Consider the following 23,315-nt stretch of genomic DNA (forward strand, 5'->3'; position numbering starts at 1 on the left):
TTCCAGAAGGTCCAGTAAACATGTACTGAGCACCCAGGGGGCCCCAGGTACTGCGCTCAGCTCCTGGACCTTTAATCTTGTGGTTTCTATTCTAGTGGGCAACAATGAAATCACCACGGAAAATATCAGGACACTAAAAATGGGTGGCCCAATAGAAGATGGCAGGGAGGCTAGCTTAGGTTGGAGGGTCAGAAGAGGCCCCCATGGGAAAGCCATAGGACAGGAAGGAGCCAGCCACCCTATGATCACGGGAAGAACATTCCAGCAGAGGGAATAACGAGAACAAAGTCCCCAGGGGGAGAAGGGGCCTGGAGTGTTGGAGGAACTGACGAGGCCACCATGGCTGAGCCCAGTAAGGGAAGGCAGTGAAAGAGAAGGGGCCATGTGGGCCCTGTCACCCGAGGCAGGGAACTGGGGTTTTACCCTGCTGACAGTGGGGCCGTGGCAGGCTTCCAAGCAGGTCAGTCGACTTGCTCAGGTTTAGGTTTTCAAGACCCCCAGCTGCTGTGTGGAAAATGAATTGTGTCTCCTCTCGCAGGGGTCCCCCGGGACATCCTGGCTCCAGTGCAGGTGAGAGCTGATGGGACTCCAAGGGGACTGGTAATGACAAGTCCCAAGAGACAGTGTAGGGACGCTTGGAGGTAGAGTCAAGGGTCCTGCTGGTGATCTGAACATGGAGGATGAGAACAGAAGAGGGGTTGTGCCTGGAGGCAGGGCTGGAGCTGCTTGGGGGACAGTGGACCATTTCCCGAGATGAACGGGTCTGAAGAAGAAGCGAGTTTGGAAGACTCTCCAGTTTGCTTTTGGCTATGTTAAGGTTGGCAGCCTCGTTAGAGTTGCCAAGTGTACAGTCGGGTTTGGAAGTCTACAGGCCAAGGAGAGGTCCCAAATGCAAATAGAATTTGGGAGTCGTCAGCTCGTAGACGGAATGTAAAGGGATGGTCCACATGCGATTGTTCCGTGAAAGAGTATGGATAAAGGAGAGGAGGGGGGCAGGGTCTGCCATGGGCTCCCCAATATCTGGATGTCAAGCAGAAAAGGAGCTGGCAGAGAGGCTGAGGAGAAGTAGCAGTGAGACAGGAGGAAGACGGGGAGGATGTGATCCCGGCGAGGCTAAGAGAAGAGGGCCTTTCAAGAAAAAGGATGTGGCAGCCATGTCACGTCGCAGGCGGGACGTGGGGAAGCCCATTCGAGGTCCAGGAGACCCACTGCAGGAAGACCTGAAGGCGACATGAATTTGAAGAACCCAGAGAAGCGGCTGGAAAGTCCAGATAAGAGGGTGCCCAGCCTGCCCGTGAGCTCAGAGCCATGGCCTTCCCCTGGCTGGGGAGGACAGGAAGGACCAGGCGCCTGTCAGACTCACCTGGCCCCGGAGACCCTGTGCTCCACCACCTCGGGCCCCCTCGTGCAGTGAGAGGAAAGGACCCAGGCCCTGCTTGTCCTGCCTCACCTAGTGGTGTTGGCGCAGCAAACCCTATGATGGGTCTGCGGGCCCCAGGATGACAGCTCTCCTGTCCCCGGGCTCCAGGGCCCATCCTGCACCCGCTCTGAGTCCCAGGGACAAGCCCCAAAACAGGAGCAAACTGTGACTCACCCCCAAATGATGTGTGAACGTCAGACCCCCTGGAGGTGGCTCTCTACCCCCTGTCTGGTTGTGTGGGTGCAGGAATCCTGAGGGTGGGTGGGAAGACTGTCTGGCAGGCCTGCTCGGGCAGTTACACCCTGGCTTAAGTCAGTTACGTTGGACTTCCATTATTGTGCCACGTCATTTGGACACAGGGCAGCTGTGCTCCAGAAGGCACTAGCCTCGAAGAAAGCCTCCTGGCAAAACTGAGATCCCAGAGAGACCAGCAGGGGTGGGGATGCTGCCAGCCCAGGCCCGCGTTTCCTGGGCCTCTGTAGCCCTTCCTAGGATCTGGCCCCAGAATCTGCCTCCCTGGAGAAGAGCGGAGATGCCCATCTGCTTGTCTGGCGGTGGGGAGCAGTGGTCCTGAGACTGCGAGACTCAGAACATCATCAGCAAGGAAAAGAGGCCGGGGCAGAGTGGGAGCTGGCATGGCCTCCAGGACGCAGTGGGGCCCTGGAGGTCCCAGCATCACGTCAGAGGAGACACGTCCTACCCAATCCAGCTCCATGCAGGACTGAGAAGGCAAAACAGCCTCTGGCTGGAGCCAAGAGGGAGGCCTCTCCTTTTAAACCTCCTAAAAATACACACGTTTCTCATCCCTTCCAAGCAGCCCAGCGACCTTGTACCCCCTGCCTCTGTGACAACAGGACATTCAAAATAGTCTGATAGGCTGAAGACCAGCTTCCTCCACTGCGGTAACCTGCTGACGCTCTCCACTTGTGAACTCAGAGCCCTTTGTCTGAGACAAAAAGGGACATACACGTATGTGTCAGATGTCCCATATTTAATAATAACAGAAGACATTATAAAGAATCAGTGGCAGAGTAAAAATAGTCGACACACCAGAAACAAACTCAGAGTCTTCGGGAGTTTGAACTTGAAGGAAACGCAGTTGTCTCATAGTCCAACCTCCTCATCCTTCTGAAGGAATCTGCGCCCCAAGAAGAGACGTGACTCGCTCCAAGCCATTGCTGAATCAGGACTCGTACTTCAGCGTGTTCTCTCCCTCCCACCCCCTCCCTGTTCTCCATCACAGTCAGAACCAGCTACACTCAAGCCGGAAGCCAGAAGCCAGGACACAACGGTGGACGAGCCTGCCCGACGCCCTGGCCATGTGGTGGGTGGTGGCTTCTTAGCTGGTCAGTGTTTGCTTCAGGTGTCCCGGCTGAGTGAGCATTCGTACCAACAGAGAGGGAACAGCCACCTGACACCCCCTTGCCCCCCCGCATGCTCCAGGTCCCTCGTGCAGAGGGACCAGTTCTGACAGCGCATGAGGAAAGGACGGTCCTTTCTCTGCCCAAATCTGCAGTGTGCTGGGATGTGAACAGGGACTCTTCCCCAGATCTCACCCCATTCTGGGGGACCCACATTTAGAAGAGCTGGTGACGTCTTGGGTCACTTCAGTGGCACCAAGCTGCATTCATTGGTTTTGAGACACATGGAAGGGCGTTTCCGGGTATGGACTCACACAAACTCCCCCACAGCCTACGAGGTCCCCCATTCTACAGATGAGGACACTCAGACACCACAGCAAGCAGGTGATAAGGGAGTCACTCCCAGGTGTCCTGACCCCGTCCTCCTGCCCGTGACCTCTGTATGATGAGTCTTCCACCAGGCCTCTGCTCCCTTCCACACTTGTACTGCATATGTCCTGACCTCCATGTCTAGAAGCGCCCCTTGCTGCTCCCTTCCCCCTGACTTTCCCCAGTTTGCGAGCTCAGAACCTTCAAAACCTGCAGGGCTTCCTCCTCCCACCTCCCTCTGCCATTTTCCTATCTCAGACCTTTACCGTCTCGTGTCTGGCCTGGGGTCTCAATTCTTTTCCTTCCCATCCATACTCTAGATTACTGACGCGTGCAGAAAGGATTGACGGAGCACCTACTGTGTGCCAGGCTCTGTGCTAGGTGCTGGCCACTGGGAGAGACAGGCAGGACCCCCGGCACCCATAACCCTGTGTAGTAAGCTGTCAGACAGGGACGCACAGGGCTGGTGGGAGGGGAGTGGCCATTGTTCCTTGGGAAGGTCAGGATGAAGTCTGACTGTCCCACACAGAATACAAACCCTTTACAAGCTAGCCTCAGCCTGTCTCTCATTGTCAGTCCTCTGTCTCCCCTTGCTAATGCTCTCCCTCCACTCTACTAAATGCTCAGATCTTCCCACATGTGCCGTGTTTCCTACCTGAGCCTTCACACGTGCTGTTCCTTCTGGTCCCTCGGATCTTTTCCCTGTGGTCAGTTTAGAGAACTCCTGCTTGATGGAAAATTTCCACTCTAAGGCCCCTTTGCTGTAAGAGCTGACTTCCCACCTTGTCCCGTTCCCCACGCGCAGGATGCCTTCTTTTTATTTGGCTCCCCTGTCACACTTTGTAAATTCCTCCATTAGCACTTTTCTCTTTGTGATCGTTTGTTCGCTAACCGCTAATGGAGTCCCCATGAGGTGCCAGGCACTGGGCTAAGTGCTGGAATCAAAACAAATGAACAAAAGCAGGTGAGGTTCTTGCACTCACCCAGCTTACCATCTACTGGAGGGAAAATCAGAGCTGACCGCCACACTTTTGCACATACAAGCATTTGGGGAGCTTGTAGTGAAGGGAGGTCTGGGGGGATGTCTTAAGGAAATGACCCGGAAGCTGAGATCTGAAGGAGGAGCAGAAGTTAACTCCATGAAAGGGGACGCAGGAATTTTCCAGACAGAGACAGCAGCATACGCAGAGAGTCCTGTGGTGGAGGGAACCTCATGAACATACGGGGGCCCGTGAAGGCTGGTGAGGTGAATAGGGAGGTGGGGATCAGACCAGACAGGCTGGAGGGGCACTCGGGTACAGGCCAGGCTCTGTCTCTAAGGAGAGGGGAGGGAATGAGGGCTTGAGAGGTCGTGACATGACCAGGTTTGCATTTCAAGAAGTGCTCTTGGCTGCTGCTCGGAGAACGGATTGACGGAGGGCCAGAGCGGGTAAGGGTAGACCAGTTAATCCTCCCGGCTAGAGATGATGCTGGACTTGGTGGTTCTAGAGAGAAGGGGACAGTCAAGAGGTGGCATCAGTAGGCTTGTAGGTGGATTAGATACAGGGCACGCACTCCATATCATTCACCCTGGAGAGGGCCAGTCATGAGTTGGGTGGAGTCTCAAGGACCTTTGGGACATCCGCGTGAAAAGTCAATAGCAAATGAATGAATGTAGGCTCCAGAGCTCAGGGAAGCCTATGGGCAGGAGAAAGAAGTCTGTGACATGTCTGCATGGAGGTGGCATTGGATGAAATGGGTAAGGTGTGTGGATGAAACTGACAAAGGTGAGACTATAGCTGAGCCCTGAGACCAAGGACTATTCTCTTAGTTATCACCGTGCCCCAAGAGGCCAGGAACACAGTAGGTGTTTAATAACTGTTTCTTCGAGGCATGGATGGATGGAGAGCCAGTGCTGTCTTTGTGGCCATTGTCCCACTGCCAATTGGCCTCGCTTTAAAAGGCTGCAGCGTCCCCGATGTCAGAACCAGGCTGGGGAGGGTGCCCAGAACTGACCAGGCGCCATCGCCCCCCTTCTGGTCTCCCTGTCCCTGGACAAGCTTTAGGCAAATAATCCAAGACAAGAATGCAGAAGCTTGACCCTAAGCTCCTTTATTAAATGTGACTTTAGAACTCTTAAGGGGCCACCTGCGGATGATAGAAAATTCTGCCCTCAGCTCACTGGAACTGGAACAAGAAGGGAAAAAGCAGATTTCTTCCCTGAGCTGCTCAGACCTAGGACTTCCCGGCCAGGTCCTTGGCAAGTCACTGCAGGGTATATCAGTCCTGGGGCCTGGAGGAGGGTCTGCTCTGACCCTCTGTGATGCCCTCATCATCTGGCCCAGTCTTACCTTAGCCTGGTGAATGAATGAATGAATGAATGAATGGATGGATGAATGAATGAATAGCAGAGTCAGAGGCTGTGAAACCTGCCTGTTCACACCCATCCCCATGGAATCCCACTGCACCAAAACTCACTGGTATGACAGTGACAGCCACCTAGCCAGGCCCCATGCCAAGTGTTTCACGTTAACGGCCTGTCAAAACCTCACAATACCCATCTCCTTTGGCACCTATGACCTTAGGTTGTCATCCTTAGGTAGGCACCTCACTCTCCAAGCAGGTCGTAAACCATGATGGAAGAAACAGCCTTGGTAGAAGGCAGCCCATCGGTCACTGGTACCTGCTGAGCCCCAGCTACCCGAGGGCCACTCTGCTGGACCCAGGGCTTTACGTGTTAATGGGGCATGTCCCACCTCTGGGAGCTCAGGGCCCAGGACTCAAGGCGAACCAGACAATACAACTGGTGGATGAGTGCTCCCCAGAGACAGGTTCCAAGTGTCACAGGAGCACCTGAGAGGGACAGGTGGATCCCTCTGTGTCCCCGTCAGGAAGAGAATGCACTCGACAGGGGCTGATCCTGTATGAAGACTATACTATTTGTGCGTAGGAGTGCTCATTGTGCAGAAAGAACATGCTAGCCAGCTGCAAAGCTGTAGGGAGCACGATCCACGCTCAGGTTCGAGAACTCAGTAAGAGGACTCAGAGCCCGTGAAAGCTGTTGTACTCACACTTACAGTTTATTCCATCCAAAGGATACAGGGTGAAACCAGCCAAGGGAAGACGAGCGTAGGACAGAGTCCACGAGGGCACCAAACACCCAGCTTCCATTGTCTTCTCCCCATGGACAGCATGACTTTCCCATCGTCCATGTGTGATGACGCTTATGGAGTATTGCCAACCAGGGCAGCCCACCTGAGCCTCGGTGTCCAGAGTCCTTATAGGGGCTCCATCATGTAAGCAGAGTGATTGCCCACCTAGCTGCTCTGTCTCCAGCCTCTCCAGAGGTGGCTGATACCTTGTGACCAAAAACCCCCACCCTAAATCACGTTATTGGTCCTTCTTGTGTGGGCAGCCCCCACCCTACAACTCTCTCATGTGGCCAGGCCCTCCCTTAAATCATGTTGTGAGATTAGCCAGTAACTCAAGGTCCCCAGGCAAGAAAAGACACTCCTAATGGGCATGACATTCCAAGGGCTTAGAGATCACCCCCCACCTCAGAAGGCCAGGACAGAGACCGGACCTCCCGGGGCAAGGTTAAATTCTTCACTGCACAGACGTACCTCGCCATCCCCTGCCCGCCCCAACTCCCCTACTCCCCTACTCCCCACCCCGGCAGGCCAATTATTTTCTTTTTCTGTCCTTGTGGAGAGAGGGAACGGTGAGGGTCTGACGTGTTTTTCTTTGTTGTTGTTGCTGTTGTTTTTAAACTGTTGCCCCTACACAGATCTCATGTTGTCCTCGGCAATTCTTTGGGACTGGAAAGCACATTTTATTATGAAAAATGGTTTGTGAATACTTTGTCTTCTGCAGAGAATATTGTGCAAAGCTCAAGATTTCCTGGGGGGAGATGTGAAATTCACTAGATTACAAATCCGTCCCCCTAAATGTGAAATTAAATGAGAAATTCTAGGCACCTTGGATTATTCTGACATAGTATTTCAATTACCTCTTTAAATGACTCACCTGTGCCACAGCCCGTGACGCTCTATAAACGAACCTGCATCCCATCTCTATCCTGCCAATGGCACTCCAGGCTCCAGCAATGTTCTTTCTCCACTAAAGTGTTTTCTGATGGCTCCATTTGCTGCTGCAGGGTTATGAGCAGCTCCATTTGGCCTCCTCCCCACTCTGCCCTCTCTCCCCCTCTCCCTCTCTGGTACTGGGGGCTGGGAGGCTAGAGGAAGCCCCCAAACGAGTGACCCCTCCTCCAGCAGTGCTCTTCTTCCTTCCCCCAACACCCATGGGAATGGAGCTGACTTTGCAAATGGTGAGCTGCTGGGTGCAGGCGGGGATCTCAGAGCTAGGATGGGGCCCTGGGCAAGTAGCATTTATGCTCAACAATTCACCTGTAAGATATGGGGAACGCTTAGGTGCAGCATTGGGCCATCTTCTAAATGTTAGCTACTCAGCGCGATCCTTAAACAAAACAAAATGCATCAATGCTCTAATTTTATAAGCTTGATGAAGTTTATTATGATGTCTGAAAGCCTGGCCTGGGTCACCCAGGAACAGCGCAAGCCAGCAGAAGCTCCAGTGCGTATCTCCGAGCAGGGCCTGCACAGGGGTGCAATGGAGCCAACCCAGAAATGCTACAGAGGCGCCCACCCTCGGAGGGCCTGATGCATTCAAAGGCCCCAGGGCACTGGAACTTGGAAATGGCTGATGCATTTATCAGGAGTCTTTAAGCCCATCCCTTGAAAAGCAGCAGGAAAGAACAAGCTGTGAGATGAGAGCAGAGCCGCAGCAGGAAGTCTGAACCTCCAGGTTCTCTGATGACACTTACAGGCCTGGTTCGTGCCCTGGAGTCCTCATGTTTCCTCTTCAGTGAGGAAGGGAGTGGGTGCGCACTGAATGTTTGGTGAAAGGCCCTAGGTTGTTTTAAGTTACTCTGACAGTGAGCTAAAGCTGGGAGGATGGTTGGGTGGGGCCGCCTTTCTTGTGACAGCATCCCAGGGGACTTCTCTTTGAAGTGGCTGGTATTACTCAGGCGCCTTTCTCAGCAGAGGAACCCGCTTGATTTCCTTGGTCCCAAAGTCAGTGAGCTGCCAGGTTGTGAGGGGTGGTGGCTGTACCCTGCAGGGCCACAGCAGAAATGTGACCTGGTGTGTCCAAGAGAGACCAGCTGGGGGTGGGAGACCCAGGCGTGCAGAACACTTCTGTGCTTTTTGCTGGCCGCTTCTTTGTTTTACTCGATGGCATTTAGCACCTAACGAGTCTGACTCTCCCTGCACTAAATACGTATGTCAGCTCTGCGTCCCCAGGCGCACGAGATGGTTGCAATGTAAACTGCTCTGCCTCTTATCGCGCCTGCTGGTTTGATTGCTCTCATTCTTTTCAGGAGCTCAGAGCACAGACCAAGGTTGGATGTGATTGCAGAGTTCCTCCCTTGCGACCTCAGTCATTTATTCCGTGGTCCTACTAGTCGCTTCTTTAAAAGGGGCACTTTCCAGCTGGTGTTGTTACCGGTGCACGAGCTTCAAGTTTCGGTCAGCAGCAACTGTCTGGACGGTGATTTCAAAATGGTTTTCAGTGTAAATATTGGGTCTTTTGACTCCGTTGTCACTTACATGACAACACATATACTCACTTCTCTTTAATCATAGTCCCATGTGAAAAAAAATGGTGTCGACTTGGTGAGAAAACACATCGTGGCATTTTAATAAGTGCATTCTTAGTGTACCTTTCGGGTAAGCTCACCTGTTCTCAGTCGTGATTCCATGGGGCCATAGGACGCATGGCAGCCTCTCTGAAGTCTCACTGGTTTTCTGCCTTGTGGAGAGGCCAGCAGCAGCCCAGTGGGCACCTGTAATGCTCTCTCAGACCCCGAATACCAGAGCTTCCTGAGCTCCTCCCCGGAAGGACCCAGGAGGGTTGGGCCTTGAACGGGGAGGCTTAGAGGCTCCGACTTCTGCACATGAGGGTCTCTGAGCCCTTGGGCAGGCAGAGAGATGCATGAAATGGGGGAGCCGAGCTTAGAAGTCACTTGTCTTAGTCAGCTCAGGCTGCCATAACAAAATACCAGAGACTGGGTGCCTAAAACAACAGAACTTTATTTCTCCCAGTTCTGGAGACCAAGTCCCAGATCAGGATGTCCGCAGGGTTGGTTTCTCCTGAGGGCTCTCTCCTTGGCTTGCAGACAGCCGCCTTCTCACTGTGTTCTCACATGATTGGTCCTCTGTGCTGTCTCTTTGTGTATCCAGATTTCCTCTTCTTATCAGTACACCATTCAGATTGGATTAGGGCCATGCTACCAGCCTCATAATAACTTAATCACCCCTTTCACTCCTGTCTCCAAATACAGTCACATTCTGAGGTGCTGGGATTCAGGGATGCAACATATGAATTCGTGGGGACATAATTCAGCCATCACAGAGCTATTCTCTAAAAATGGCAAGTCCTGCATGAAGGAGATTTCCTTACATCATGAGGGCTTTTCCTAGGTCTCAGACCTGCCCCCTGAGACTCCATGAGGGGACCTGTGACTCAGACACCCAGATTAGGGGCTTCCACTGGAGTTTTGGTTACTTTGTTCAAAGTGTGGACTAGGCACCTTGCCCTATTGTTTAGCTAAGATAAGGTACTAACACCTTTTGGGCACCAGGCTATGAGTTCCACAAATATGTCACAGAGTCCTTTCAATGACCCTATGAAGCAGCCACTATTATCATTCCCATTTTACAGGTGAGCACACTGAGGCCTAGAGAATGGAGCCCTTCCTGCCTGAACTGGAAAACAGTGTCCAGGCCTTCTGGCTCCCGAGCAGACACTCACTACTGGCTCTGCCTTCTAGGGGCATTAGGCTTCTGATTCAAATTAAGCCAAGGCACAGTCTGGCCTGGCTGGCCCAGCTTAGGGGGACCACAGGCCAGACATGACCCTGACTCTCTGAGTGTGTCTGAGATGCGTCACCCAGATCCCTGGCACCAAAGGGTGGTCGTCAAGTTGCCTGGCACGGCTTCAGGAAGGTGCTTGAGGGAGGACGGTGCAGTGGCCCTGACAGCTAAGCAGCCACGCCCGTCCTTGGTCAAGGGGGGGCCCTGGCCCCTGTCACTGGCTCCTCGTTTTACCTGGTTGTACCTGTCCCTGAAGTTCTGCTTCTCTAGCTCCCATGTGAGGCCCAACAGAGAAGCAGCTAAGAGCTTCTGGAGTGGGGGAGCTCAGCAGGCTGTGCTACTCACTAGTGCACTTTCCAAGGCAAGTTATGTCACCCGCTGTGCCTCAGTTTCCTCCTCCGTAACACTGCGGTAACGTTAGCACCTATGGCCCAGGCTTGGTGTGAAGATGAAAGGGGTTAGCACTGGTGCTCAGTCACTGTTACCTTGATGATGATGATGAGGATGATGGCAGCTCCCACCCAAGAGGAAGAATAAGGTCTCTGCCCTCCCCAGGTGGCATCTGCTTATTGAGCTCTTGTCAACCTTCAGACTTACGGAAGCTCTACTCCCTTTCCTACGAGGACCATCTTGCTCAGAGACCTAGAACAGATGGGACCTTTGGGGACATGAAAGGAGGTTTAGGCTCAGGCTGGCCTGGGTGGCACCCAGGAGCTGAACTGACATGGGCGAAGGGGTCTGGTCGTCTTGCCCCAGGTCCTCCTGAATGGCCATACCAGATTGGTTCCTGGCTCCTGTCCTCCATCTGTGTGTGATTCCTGGCCGTGTCTAAGCCATCCAGGCCCACTCCCTCACACAGCTGCCACCGCTCGGGGAAGGCAAGTCAGTTTAACAGCAGAGGAAGTCAACGGTGGCAGGAAGGAGTCTGCCACCCCAGAAGATCCTGGAGAATGTCACGAAGACAGTAGAACCCAAGTGATTGTGACATTCTTGGCCCTTGTCCCCAAGCCCTGGGCGCCCACCATGCCCTGGGCTACCCACTTCACAGTCACTATTCAATTTCATCCTCTCTGTTTCCAGGAGATGTTTCCATCCCATTTTACTGATGAGGAATCTGAATCTCAGAGGGTCAGGTGTGTGTGTCCAATCTCAGCTGTGTGTCCTCTGTCACACAGCTAGGGATTCAAAGCCAGGGCGGTCGGCCACTAAAGCCCCTTGGGTGCTTTACCACCACACATCACCACCTCCTGAGTGTATTTTGGATTACCTGCCTTTGACTCTGCCGCCCCTTAGAGCAGGCGTGTCTCTGCACGCCCCCACTCTACTACAGAGACTAGCCATGTACTTTATTGTCTGGTGTGTGTCCAGTACAGGGGACAGAGGGAATGGATGGGCCTGTGTGAGCCAGTAGGGAGAACGAGTTGAAGGTGTATTTCACCCAGCTTCTTTGCCTTCTCCTTCAGCATCATGTGCCCTAGAGAGATCCCAAGTTGTCAGCTGGTGGCTAATGCATCTCTTCCTCCTTCCAGATCAGAGTTGACAGCCTTCCCAGGCTGATACCACCCATGGTAGCCCGGCTTGCCCGGGTAGCAAATACCTTTTCTTCCCGCCGCCCCCTACACCGCCGTCTCCTTCATAACAAGCCACCCCAGGTCTCAGAGGCTCAGAACAATAGGCATGTGCTAATTCTGATGCTGTGGGTGGGCCGGGCTCTTCCTCTGCTGGGTTTGCCGGGGCTCGCACATGCTGCTGGTCATTTCAAATCCAGAGTCCCTGCAGCCAACACACAGGGGTGCTGCCTGTGTCAGGTCACTTTGAACACGCCCCAGGATCACATCAAGATGGCCTTAGACTTCATTTTATAGAGGAGGAAACTGAGGCACTGGAAGAGAAAGGAGCTTGCCACGCGGGTAATTAGTGGTGGAGTTGTCCCCAGGCCTGGCCTCTTTCCCCAGCCCTCAGCAACCCCCATTTACAGAAGGACATTTGCAGCTGCACTGGAGGTGTTTAGGCTCTCTGCAAAGCTCACCTTCCCCCCTGAATCAACCAACCGTTGAGGTGCAGAACACCAAGCCATCAGGAAGTTCTCCAAGAGGAACCCCAAGTTCAGGATGCTGCTGTCTCCGGTATCCTTAGCTGCCAAGGAAGTAATCATGGCAAGTAGGAATTTGATGGAGTACCTGTTTTCACAACCTTTAGAAGCACAATTAACGTCCTCCTGCCTGGGGGGGGGTTCACCACCATGTGGTCTGTCCCCCATATCTGTCTTGTCTCCTCACAGAACAGGGCCTGTCTATCTAGACTCTCCACCCGCCCCTGCATCCCACGTACGGCTGGCAGAGGAGGCTCAGTGCACCAGGGTGGACCGGTTGACCTTGGTCCTCCGTTTCCTATTCAGTCTTGTTTCCTAAAGCTCACCCGCTGATTCTTTTTTCTACTCCATTGTTTTTCTGTTCTTATCGTGTGTGTGAGATACATTGAGTTGAACCGTACTGAAATATCGTTAACGTGCCCTACAATTCACCAATTTCAAGTGTACATTGAAGGTATTTAGCGTATTCACAGCGTTGTGCAGTCATCACCACCATGTAATTTTAGAAGATTTCCATCCCCCCCAAAAGAAACCCTGTACCTATTAACAGTCATGCCTCCCCCACCCCAGCCCAAGGGAACTATTCATCTCCTTTCAATCTTTATAAATTTTCCTATTCTGGACGTTTCATATAAATGGGATCATACAATATGTAGTCTTTTGGGTCTGACTTCTGTCACTCAGGATAATGTTTTCAAGGTCCATCCATGTTGTAGCATCTATCAGTTCTTCATTTCTTTTTGTTGCTAAACGTCCATTGTATGGACATATGTTTTTGGTTCTTTTGGGCACATACTTAGGAGCGGAATTGGGGGGTCTTGTGGTAACTCTATGATTAACCTTTTGAGGAACTGCCAGACCAGTTTCCAAAAGCAGTTACACCATTTTACATTACCCCCCAGCAGGGTATGAGGGTTTCAATCTCTCTCCATCCTCATCAATACTTGTTATTATCTGTCTTTTTTATTCTAGCCATCCTATTGGGTGTGAAGTGGTATCTCATTGTGGTTTTGATTTTCATTTCCCCAGTGGCTAATGATGTTGAACATCTTTTCAGGTACTTATTGGCCATTTATAGATCTTATTTGGAGAAATGTCTATTCAGATCCTTTGCCCATTTTTTAAAATTGGGTTTTCTTTTTATTTTTGAGCTGTAAAAATTCTTTTTATATGCTAGACACAAGTCCCAAGTCATATGTATGATTTGCAAATGTGTTCTCCCATTTAGTGAGTTGTCTTTTTCACTTTTTTGATGGTGTCCTTTGAAGCACAAAAGTTTCAAATTTTAATGAAGTCCAATTTATCTATTCTTTTCCTTGCTTGCTTGTGCTTTTGATGTCAGATCTAAGAAACAATTGCCAAATCCAAGGATGAGAAGATTTATCTCTGTGTTTTCTAAGAGTTCAGTAATTTTGGTTCTTACATTTAGATCTTTGATCTGTTTTGAGTTAATTTTTTTATATGGTGTGAGGTAGGGGTCTGACTTCATTCTTTTGCTTTGGGATAGCCAGTTGTCCCAGCACTATATGTTAAAGAGAATGTTCTTTCTCCATTGAATTGCTTTGTCACCCTGCCCTGTCCTTTGTTAAAACAATCTTTATCTCTTACTGCCTTAAAGATACACTAAACATACATTTTGCACTTATTTTTAAATGGCCACTTCATTTGAGAAGACTCCTTTTTGATTTTTTTTTTTAATTGGGAGTTGACAGATGCAGAAGCATTTAATTTGAGAGGAAGAGCGAGGTTATGTTGCAATGACAAACAACCCAGTTTCAGTGGTTTATTTCTCACTCGTGCTACATGTCAAGTCCAATGCCAGTTGGTAGGGAGGGCTGTACTCATCACAGTCACTCAGGGACCTGGCCTGGTAAAGTCTACAATTGTACATAAATGAGCTTTTACCGTTGCTGGGGCTGGGGAAAAGAATGTGCTGGGCAGGGCTGGTTCTTAGAAATTTCCAGACTGCTTTCTTAAACAAATGGTATCTAAATGATCCAAGAGTTGTTTGCCTCCTTGGAGACCCATCACAAATGGGGCAGAATGGGCGCAGGCTCAGAACTTGAAACCCAGATCTGCTGCTTGCCATGTGTGTGCCTTTGGGAAAGTTACCTAACTCCTTGCAGCCTTTGTTGTTTCCTCTATACAATATCTAACTTCCAGGAGAAATGGCAGCAGTGTGTGTGACTGTCTAGTGTGACAGCAGGCAGACAACAGGCACCCAAGAAACCGTAGTTCCCTTCTTCCTCATCTGCAACAGGAGGACCACCACTTGGTTCGTCATGAGACCCTCAGCAGAGGTTGGGGCTGGGGTAAGGACTCACCATGTCTGCTTTAAGGGACAACACTCGCACTTGGTCTGGGTGCTGCCAATTGGATTCAACACTGAGCAAAGTTGTCTTTTTCTCTAGTTTAAAAAAATGACCCAGGTATACTCAAAGCCCCATAAAACACAGTGTAATCATTTGCTTAAAGCACGGGCGTGCCTTACCCTGTCATTTCCTAACCTGAACGAAAGGAACATGAATACCCACAAGGAATGACAGCCTTGAACATGAATACCCACTTGGTTCTTGCATGCTGTCAGAGCTCTGAGCTGGCTTCAGGAGCATCCAGCTCATCCCACCCGGCTCTGTCTGACTTTCCGTGCGGGAGCCCAAGGAAGGCGCTTATGCTTGTGGCCTCCATCCTGAGACAGAGGTGCAGTGGGAGATCAGTGTCCGATCTTCCAGGAGGGGGATGGGTCCACCTGAGGAACAGTAAGTAAGGGGACTTTCCTTCTGCAGAAATGTCACCTCAGGCTGCCTTGAAGTAGAGCTTCAGGCTGCTGAGCCCACCTCTATCACCAGGGCAGTCAGTGGACTGAAGCATCCATGACTCTACCTGTCTCACGTGCCAGGTGGATATAGGGCTGCTGGAGGAAGGGCGTCATGGGTCCCCCAAAGCCCCTCTCAGGAAGCTAGAATACCTAGGTCTGAACCCAGGGCTGAACCTCTGCCTTTATAAACAAACCCGAGGGAGGGGAAAAGGAAGCTAGACTAGACTGGTGGCTCCTCTTTAGCTGGGGTGCAGGTACCTGAACCTGGACCCCAATCATCCTGAGTTCCCTGTCACTGTAAAGAATAAAGGCAGGCGTTGCCCCTCATGGTCCCACCTCCCCAGTTGGTCTCTTTCGCTCACAATCCATTCAGAGTAATTCAGCAACTATCTATCAGTCGAGTTCTTCCAACATGCCCAGCATTGTGCAAGGTGCCAGGATAAGTTAAGACTTCGTTCCTCTTCTCAAAGAGATCAGAGCTGTCATGGTCTTAGTAATAACTAACTTTTAAAAACACCTTTTATTAACATATATATATATATGTACAATATACATACTGAAAAGTGCATAGTACAAGGATGTGAAACTCAACTCCTAAACTACACTGAGTTGTCACAAACTAAAACCAGTGCCCAGGTCAAAAATAGAACATGATCAGAAACCCAGAAATCCCCCCCTTTCCCGGCACTCCCCACCACCCCAAGATATCCTGACTTGCCATAGCAGGAAGAGGTAACTTGTGCTGAGTGCCTTCTGAGCCAGGCACTGAGATAAATAGCTTATGTCTACCTATTGGCTCATTGAATTCTCACCCACAGAGGTGAAGGCACAGCGAGCCCCTGTCCTTGACTACAACCCTTACACTGCTGCCCCGGAAACAAAAGAAGCTACGCATTGTGTGCTGCAATATGAATGCATTTTTAACAGTGCTCCTTGGGCAGTTCTGCTGAGAGCGTGTGTGGGGGGGAGGGCAGGGGGGAGGGCAGGGGGGAGGGGAGCTGTGTGTTGGACCCTGGCCTTTAATGAATGGAGTGTGCCTACCAGATAAAGGGGTGAAGATGCATAAGCCGAGTTGGGACGCGTGAGAGTCCTACGTGGTGACAGGGGGGTCGAGGCAGACGGGGGCTGGAATGAAGGACTTGTTGGAGCAGGGCTGTGACTGTGCGCGTGCTCTGGCTTTGCCAGGGCAGGTGAGGAACTTGCTGAGGTATAGAATCGGTGGTCGGCCCCCAATAGCGAGACCTGACACGACCTGCTTGCTTTCCTGGCTCAGAGGTGTGGCAAAGGATGGGACCGGCTTCCCCAGAGATGTCCTTGGCTTGGCCTCTAACGATTCAGTTTTGGTTGCACAGGCTTAAGGCTCTGCAAAATTCTGTGGTTGTTTACGTGTGTTTGGGTAGGGTCAATAGAAGAGACTCTGCCCGCATCTTTTCAGACTCTTTTTAACCCAGATGGCAGAAGGAAGATACATATAATCAATTTTAAAGATAACTGGCATGTGAAAGGGGGAAATGGCCTCATCACAAGTCTGCGTGGCACTTTGTGTGTGTACGGCCGGGGTAGGGGTGGGGGACAACTGAATAAACACAGGACCTAAGAGGATGGTGTCGTCCACTCGGGCTGCCTTGGAAGGCTTTTCGGAGACGGTGAGCCTTGATGGAGAGGTGTGACTTGGGCTCGGGTAGAGAGGCCGGAGGCCGGAGGCGGGAGGATATCATGCCTAAGTACCCAAGTGAGAAAGCCAAAGCCAGAACTTTTGGACGCCAGGGTTATCCCGAGGAGTGGGCGGAGGCCCTGGAACTCCAAGTAAGGAGCTCGGGCATGGGAGCCTTGGACGCTTCTGAACTCCCAGAGGAGCCGCTCTTTAGCGTCACTGCCCGGACATCCTCGGCCCCGCCCCGTCCGACGCCTCGGGGGGTCCCCTCGCACTCCAGCCCCAGGACCCTCGCAGTGTCCTCAGGTCCTAAGGGGCGCTGCCGGGATCCGCCGCCGTCGGCCGGCTTGCCGCGCCCGGTGCCCCTCCTTCCCGCCCAGCCTTCCTCGCTCCCCCGCTCGCGGCTCAGCGCAGCGCCGAGCCGGCTCCTCCCGCGGCTGCATTGCAGACGCCTCCGCCGCCGCAGGGTGCGCCAGGGCCGCGCCGGGAGCCGGAGCCCGGGCACGCGGGCGCCCCTGGGCGCGGGTCTCCCACACGGCACGGACCCGACGGCGCTGCAGGGCCAGGAGGCGGCGGGCAGGGCGCGGGAAGGCTCCGGGGGCCAGGCGCACGCGGCTCGAGCTCCCCGCCGCGTGGCGCTGGTCCCCCAGGAGTCCGCCTGGGGCCGTGAGCCCGGGGGAGCGGGCGCGGCCGTCGAGCTCAGAACAGTCCCTGCCCTCGAGCAGACTGCGGCCGCCCCCCTGGCCGGCCTCTCGGAATCTGGGCGGGGAGGGGACGGCAGTGTCGCGAGGGGCAGTGGTGCGCCGAGGCCTCGCGTTTGGGAGCCCCGGGCTGCGGGGCCGCGCTCCACCCGCACCCTCCGGGCAGGGCCCGCCGCCGTCCAGCGCGGCGCCGCGCGGCTCGGGCGCAGTTCCGGCGCAGTCCCCGCGCCGAGCGGCTCCGCGCCCCACACCTGCCTCTGCCCGGCTCCGGGTGACGTCGTGCCCTCCGATTGGCACGCGCGGGCCGGAGGGCGGGGCCGAGGCCGGTGAGCTCACCGCCGCGCCCCGCCATTGGCCCGGGCGGCGCACTCGGGCTGTGGCGGGGAGACAGCGGTACCCGGAGCCCGAGTCGTTCCAGCTGCGGTGTGTGGAGCTGAGCGGGTCGGGGCCGGGCTGGGCTGTCGGGGCCGGGCCGGGCGGGGCTGCTTGGGAGGAGGAGGAGGAACACCGAAGCTGCTCGGCGCCAGCGCGACTGAGCGGTGGCCGTGCTCTCCAAGTCCCAGTGAGTGTGCGTGTGGCCGAGGGGAGAGTCGGCGGGGCGAGGGCGGCGGCCGGCGGGGGCGCGCGGGGCGGCCGGGGCGCGCGGGGGCGGGGCCGGGGGCGGGCGCGCGCCGCGGCCGGAGCGTGGGACGCACTCGTGCTCGCGGCGGGGGGTGCGGGGGCGCGCGTGTTTACGTGGGGGGCGGGTGTGAAGAGTGGGTGCGAGGACACGCGCGTGTGTGGAGGAGGGGTGGCCCGGGGAGTAAGGGGCGCGCGTGTTTACGCGCGGGAGGAGTGTGTTTTGACGCGTGAGTGCGCTTGGGGACCGGCCTGTGTTGACCGGGTGCGTGTGAAGGAGGGGCGTTGGGATGAGTGTGCGGGGCGCGTGCAGATGGCACGCGTGTTTGAGGAGCGGGTGTGCGGACACGCATGTTCACGGAGCAGCGCAAGAGTGAGTGCGCGTGCTGGTGGAAAAGCGAGGGACTGGGTGGGTTTTGAGGTGCAAGGGCGCTGGGGGCCGGCTTGTTGACGGGGCGCGCGTGTCTGGGAGAGAAGTGTGGGGAGTGGCTGTGAGGTCACGCGGGTTTAGGGAGCGAGCGGGCTGTGAGGGAGCAAGAAGCGAGGCTGAGTGCGCGCGTTTCTGCGAGGGCGGGAGTGGGCGTGAGAACACGCGTGTGTGCTCGGGGCAGTGGGAGTGTTGGGGTGAGTGACGGTGGGCGCGCGTGCGGGAAGTGGCCGCGTCGGGGCGGGCGCTGGGGCTGCGGGGTCGCCCGCTGGGTTTTGTCAGCGCGGCGCGGAGCGGCGGCGGGCTTTTCGGATCCAGCGTTCCCTCCTTCCGCGGGGCGCCGGGAGAGGAGCGGGGCAGGTGCCCCCTCGCCGGTCAGAGGGGCAGGGAAAAGTGCTCCCTTGGCTGGGATAGGAACGGGGACAGATGCCCCCTCGGCGGGGCGCGGGCACAGGGGTGGGGACAGGTGCCCCTTTGGCGGCAAGAGGGACGGGGACAGGTGCCCCCTCGGCAGGGTGCGAGGAGAAGGGCCGGGACAGGTGCCCCACTGGTGGGGCGCGGGGAGAGGGGCTGGGACAGGTGCCCCCTCCGCGGGAGGAGAGGCAGGGACAGACGTGCGAGCGGCCGGGGCGCCTCTGCAGGACCAGGCGGTTGGAGGCGCCTTTTCTAGCAGGCCAATGGAGTGAATGAACGTTTTATTAATCCGTGAGTAGAACTCGGCGCGGAAAGTTACTGGAGTTCAGAGACTGAAGGTTTGGAAGAACTTCTGAGAAGCTTTGCTTACCTGCAGACCTGGGGCGGGAGAGGCCCATTGACCATTGCTTCCACCAGCCAAGCCCACACGCTCGATGTGGCGGCCTCTTTGCATTTGTAGGATCTCGTGATTTGGTTTCCTAGGTATTGCACAACGTTAGAGGCAGCCCTGCTGGTGTTCAGTGTTTGAGACTTTTTCAATCTCCGTAGATTTCTGCAGGCATCAAAACAAATTTTTCTACAAATTAGGCAGCAAAACAAATTTCCCAAACTCTCATTCTCTTGCAAATTATCTTCTGAAGCAATTGTTTCACCAGGGAATGATGACAGTTTTAAAGTCTGTTTTATATTTTGTCCACCATTGCTTGGATGATTTCTATTGGCTAACCTGAAGTGTCTGATTAGCAAAGCAGATTTCTGTAAACGTGAGATAGGCTCACAGATAATTACAGAAGTGCCTTGTGTATTTGGGTGAACGCTTTCTATTTCTTTCGCCATTGAGGTCAAAACCTGAAACTTTAAATTTGTGCTCCTGACAAATTTTGTCATATATGGTAAAATGTCTGGCTGTATATAAAGGAGTCATTTTCTCTTGCTGTTTAAAGAATCTGTGTCATATAGTGTAACTATTGCCTGGGAGAATCTGACAGAGAGAAATACAATAAGCAGTAGCACTTTGCTTGGTGTGTTTATAGGAAAATATTATAAGACCAGAATTAGACAATAGCCAATAAGTTTATGTTTCTCTTTTTCTTTGTATTTAATTTAGGGAGTAATAATGCTTAACGTTTTCTAGAAAATAGCATTTACTTACAGGATACGCATTTCCCAAATAAATTTAGCTTAGTAATGAAAACTAGCAGAGGCCTGCTGCAATTCCTAAGGGACCTCGATTCGGTCATCCTGATTAATTATATTCCAAATAATCTAAGTGAAAACACAATACTTAATACAGTAGTTAATAGCAACGTTGTATTGTTTAAGGGTTTTTATCAACTCTTCTGCTTTCGTGATACATGCTCACAGACATGGTCCCCTATTCAGGCCTCTGTCAGCCTTCCTGTGTGTAATAGCAGCTGTCACTGCTACAGCACATTCATGGTGGGCTGTTGTAGAGAACACGGAGAGCAGGTGGAACTGAGACTTCAGACGAGAAAGACAGTGACGTGAAAGAATTAGTTGACAGTGGGAGTTGCCGAGTGAAAGATGTGAAGCTCCTATTGCCGCTAAGTCTCCAGGGCTCAGCTGCATCTGGGGGATGGAGAGTTTCCTTTGGGAAGCATCAGAATTGTTCTGATGTTTTGATTATCGCTCTGGTGAACTCCCGAAGTTGCAGAACTGTGCTTGTAGGCTGCCTTTTTCAAATGTTTAAGGAAAAATTGTTAATATGTTTGTTTGAAACGCAACTTGGGGCATCACCCAGAAAGGTTACTAAAGACCATTTTGTTAAACTTGGCACAGTTTGTTAGCTAGTGCAGTGGTTTCTGGAAGCCGGTTATTCTTTCTTAGCAGTGTACACTTCTCCACCCCTTTCCCAGCTGTTCTTCATGTGCCTGCTATGTCTTCTCACACTCAAAGGGCTTTGCTTTTCCTGACTTAAAGTGGCTGAATTTTTGTATTCAATTGATCTTTTCGAAAGGGACTCAGTACTGCCAAGTCTCCATTGTTAAGTATCAGCCGTGACATCTCATCACAGTACCTACGCCGAGTACTTGGGCGCTTATTTCACTTACATATTCCTTTGCCAAAAAGCTTTTGGCACCCACACATGATGTAGTTGATTCGTGTACACTTCACCTTTTTTTTTTTTTTTCCAAAAAGTGAATTAAGGGAGCTTACAGAGATACATATTACATAGTGAAACAAGATAAAAAGATGAAATGAAGGATTAGGCAAAAGGAATGTGAAATGAGGGACTCGTGAAGTTAGTAAATGACACTGAGTCTGTCAAACCTTGCACACTTTCTAGAGGCAGGCCATCAACTCTGGCAATTGCAGGAGGAGCAGCACAGGTTTAATTTTGTCTTTCTCACACGTTACATGCAGTGAATTTTCCTGTCTTCCATGTACGTTCTGACAGCCATCAACTTATTTTAACTGATGATGGGAGAAGTCTAGACGAGATGCCTTGAATTGCATTGAGGACCACATTTAGTATTAATCACATTTAACCTTCAGGACGTGTGTGGGGGCCTGCTCGTGCCACAAATGCATGTCATCACCTCCTGTCATGAGGATATTGGAGCTTGTGACCGTGGAGATCGTCCGTGTTGGGCGAATCCCCTTCCGAATGCAGAGCCCTGAAGTCACATGACCATGCTGTTCTCTGACGTGCCTAGATTTGGGTTAGCACACAGCAGACAGACATGGAGATGTCTTTACCATCAGGAGATAATTACTCCCCACCCCCTAAGCCGACTAGCCCCGTGGCTCCTGGGCTGGTTCTGTGTAAATAAATACAAGTGGCTTTTTTTTTAAATGTTGGGGGCCGGGGGTAGGCAATGCCGGCATAATCTTGCTTTATGGTTCATTTCAGTCAAGTTCCTCTGATGTACTAACTGAAATTTTAGTTTCAAAAGTACATCCTGGTACCTATAATGTGCTTAATTTTATGTTGTCTTTTAAGCATTGAAAATAGATCATAACCTTAGACATATGACACACAGAAAGATCAATCAAGACATTTTAAGCACCCAATATGTCAGTTGTTTAGCAAATTATAATTAATAATTAAATGTTAATTTGAGGAAAGCAAAATAGGGAATCTAACCAGGGTAAATGTTTATAGGAGTTAAGCTGCTGACACTAAACTTATGCAACATTTTTGTAATGTGGAAAATGATGGCAAATAATGGAAATAAGTTTCTCCAAATATATTAAATTCACATTTGTCAACTACCCAAGTTACCAGTTAGTCTCTCTGTGTATTTATTTTACTTTTCTTCTTCTATGTGACTTTCGCCACCCTCCAAATCTCTTAGCCAGCCTTCCCCTGTCCCTAAAAACTGCTCAGCATAAACCCTCTATTGCAGTCAGACTAGTTTGTTTACCGAGGCCACCGTACTCTATTCTGACTCCTACCGCCTTACTCTCTGAGCCACACTCAAGTCTTACCTCATTACTGAAGCCCTTCCCCTCACCTCCCAGATTGGATTTGCGGCTCTGCGGGCCAGGGTGACACCTAAGCCGTACCTTCCGGTACTGCTGTGTAGTGTAATAAAACCTTGGAGTTGGAGTTCGTGAATACCGTTAGTTGACAAAAAGATAACGTGCGTGGTGTCACTCCTGGGTAGAAGGAGAAGGCTATAATGAGTCTCTCCAAGCCTAAAACCTGCCTTGGATCCTACTTCATGCATTCAGTAACTGAGGCAAACTCCACAGGCTCTCCCATTCAGGTCAGTTCAAGGTCCCTGGCGGATTTGGGTTTTCACTGAAGTGGTCTTAAAGTGGCTCTAAAAGTCTTGGCCTGGCCCAGTGGGAAATAGCGAGGTCTGACACCTGAATCATGTCCCCAGTTACCTGAAGATTGATTGGCCAGAAGCTTGCTCTCAGAATGTGTATAAGTAACAGTTGTCTGCTTTACTACAGTAGGCTGAGGACTAGGATTTTGTTTCAGCTCTACCACTAACTCAGTGAGAAACTTCAGGTAAATCACCTACGTCTCTGAATCTCAATGCCTTCCCTGTTTTCTAAACCTATTAGTGGTGGTTCAGGAAATCAATTTAGTGATCAACATTATCAGTTTTTAAAATCAGAATGCATTGCACATAGTAAAGTTAAGTGTCAATTTTGGAAGTTTTTATCTCAAATATATGTGTATATGTGAGTGTGTGTACTGGCCTCCACTTCTCTCTGTGGGCCACAGTCAAAGATGGTTGAAAGCCCATGGACCAGGTAAGTCCTAAGTTCTCTTTAAATCCCAGTGTCCAGTGGTGATTCTTTCCTGTGGGATGTGTCTGTTGTTACGACATTCGATTTGGCAGTAACCTAAGGTCCGAATGGGTTAAGATACTTGCCTACGTATATAACTAAACAACAGGTGGTCTCCTTCAGCTAGCCTGGAGCCCAGTATACATGTTACTGTTTTTCTGATTTCTTTAGGTAATCAAATGTTTGAAATAAGCATGGCAGCTTACTTCAGCCGTAATTTATCCCATGTTTTGTAGAGACATTCTAATGATATTTGTGTACTACTAAGGTATATTTAATAATATTGAGTATTTTTTT

At 51.9% G+C, this 23,315-nt stretch overlaps 1 protein-coding gene across 18 annotated transcripts in view; it reads left to right on the top strand.

The window, feature by feature from the left end:
- Positions 1–23,315, top strand: part of CAMTA1 (calmodulin binding transcription activator 1) — an 818,639-nt gene that overhangs the window by 748,706 nt on the left and 46,618 nt on the right. Inside the window, exon 1 of one of the 18 annotated variants that reach the window (XM_033113435.1) lies at positions 17,690–17,852. The exons of 16 other annotated variants lie outside the window; for them this stretch is intronic. Coding sequence is in view for 1 of the 2 variants with exons in the window: in XM_033113433.1 (XP_032969324.1) it covers positions 19,022–19,040 (19 nt within the window). In the remaining variant the exon portion in view is untranslated. Of the gene's footprint in view, positions 1–17,689; positions 17,853–18,908; positions 19,041–23,315 lie in introns of those variants that run through there. One more of the 18 variants, XM_033113433.1, reaches the window with a different exon arrangement.

The sequence above is a fragment of the Rhinolophus ferrumequinum genome, chromosome 9 (assembly GCF_004115265.2).
Source record: "Rhinolophus ferrumequinum isolate MPI-CBG mRhiFer1 chromosome 9, mRhiFer1_v1.p, whole genome shotgun sequence".
Lineage (NCBI taxonomy): Eukaryota > Metazoa > Chordata > Mammalia > Chiroptera > Rhinolophidae > Rhinolophus > Rhinolophus ferrumequinum.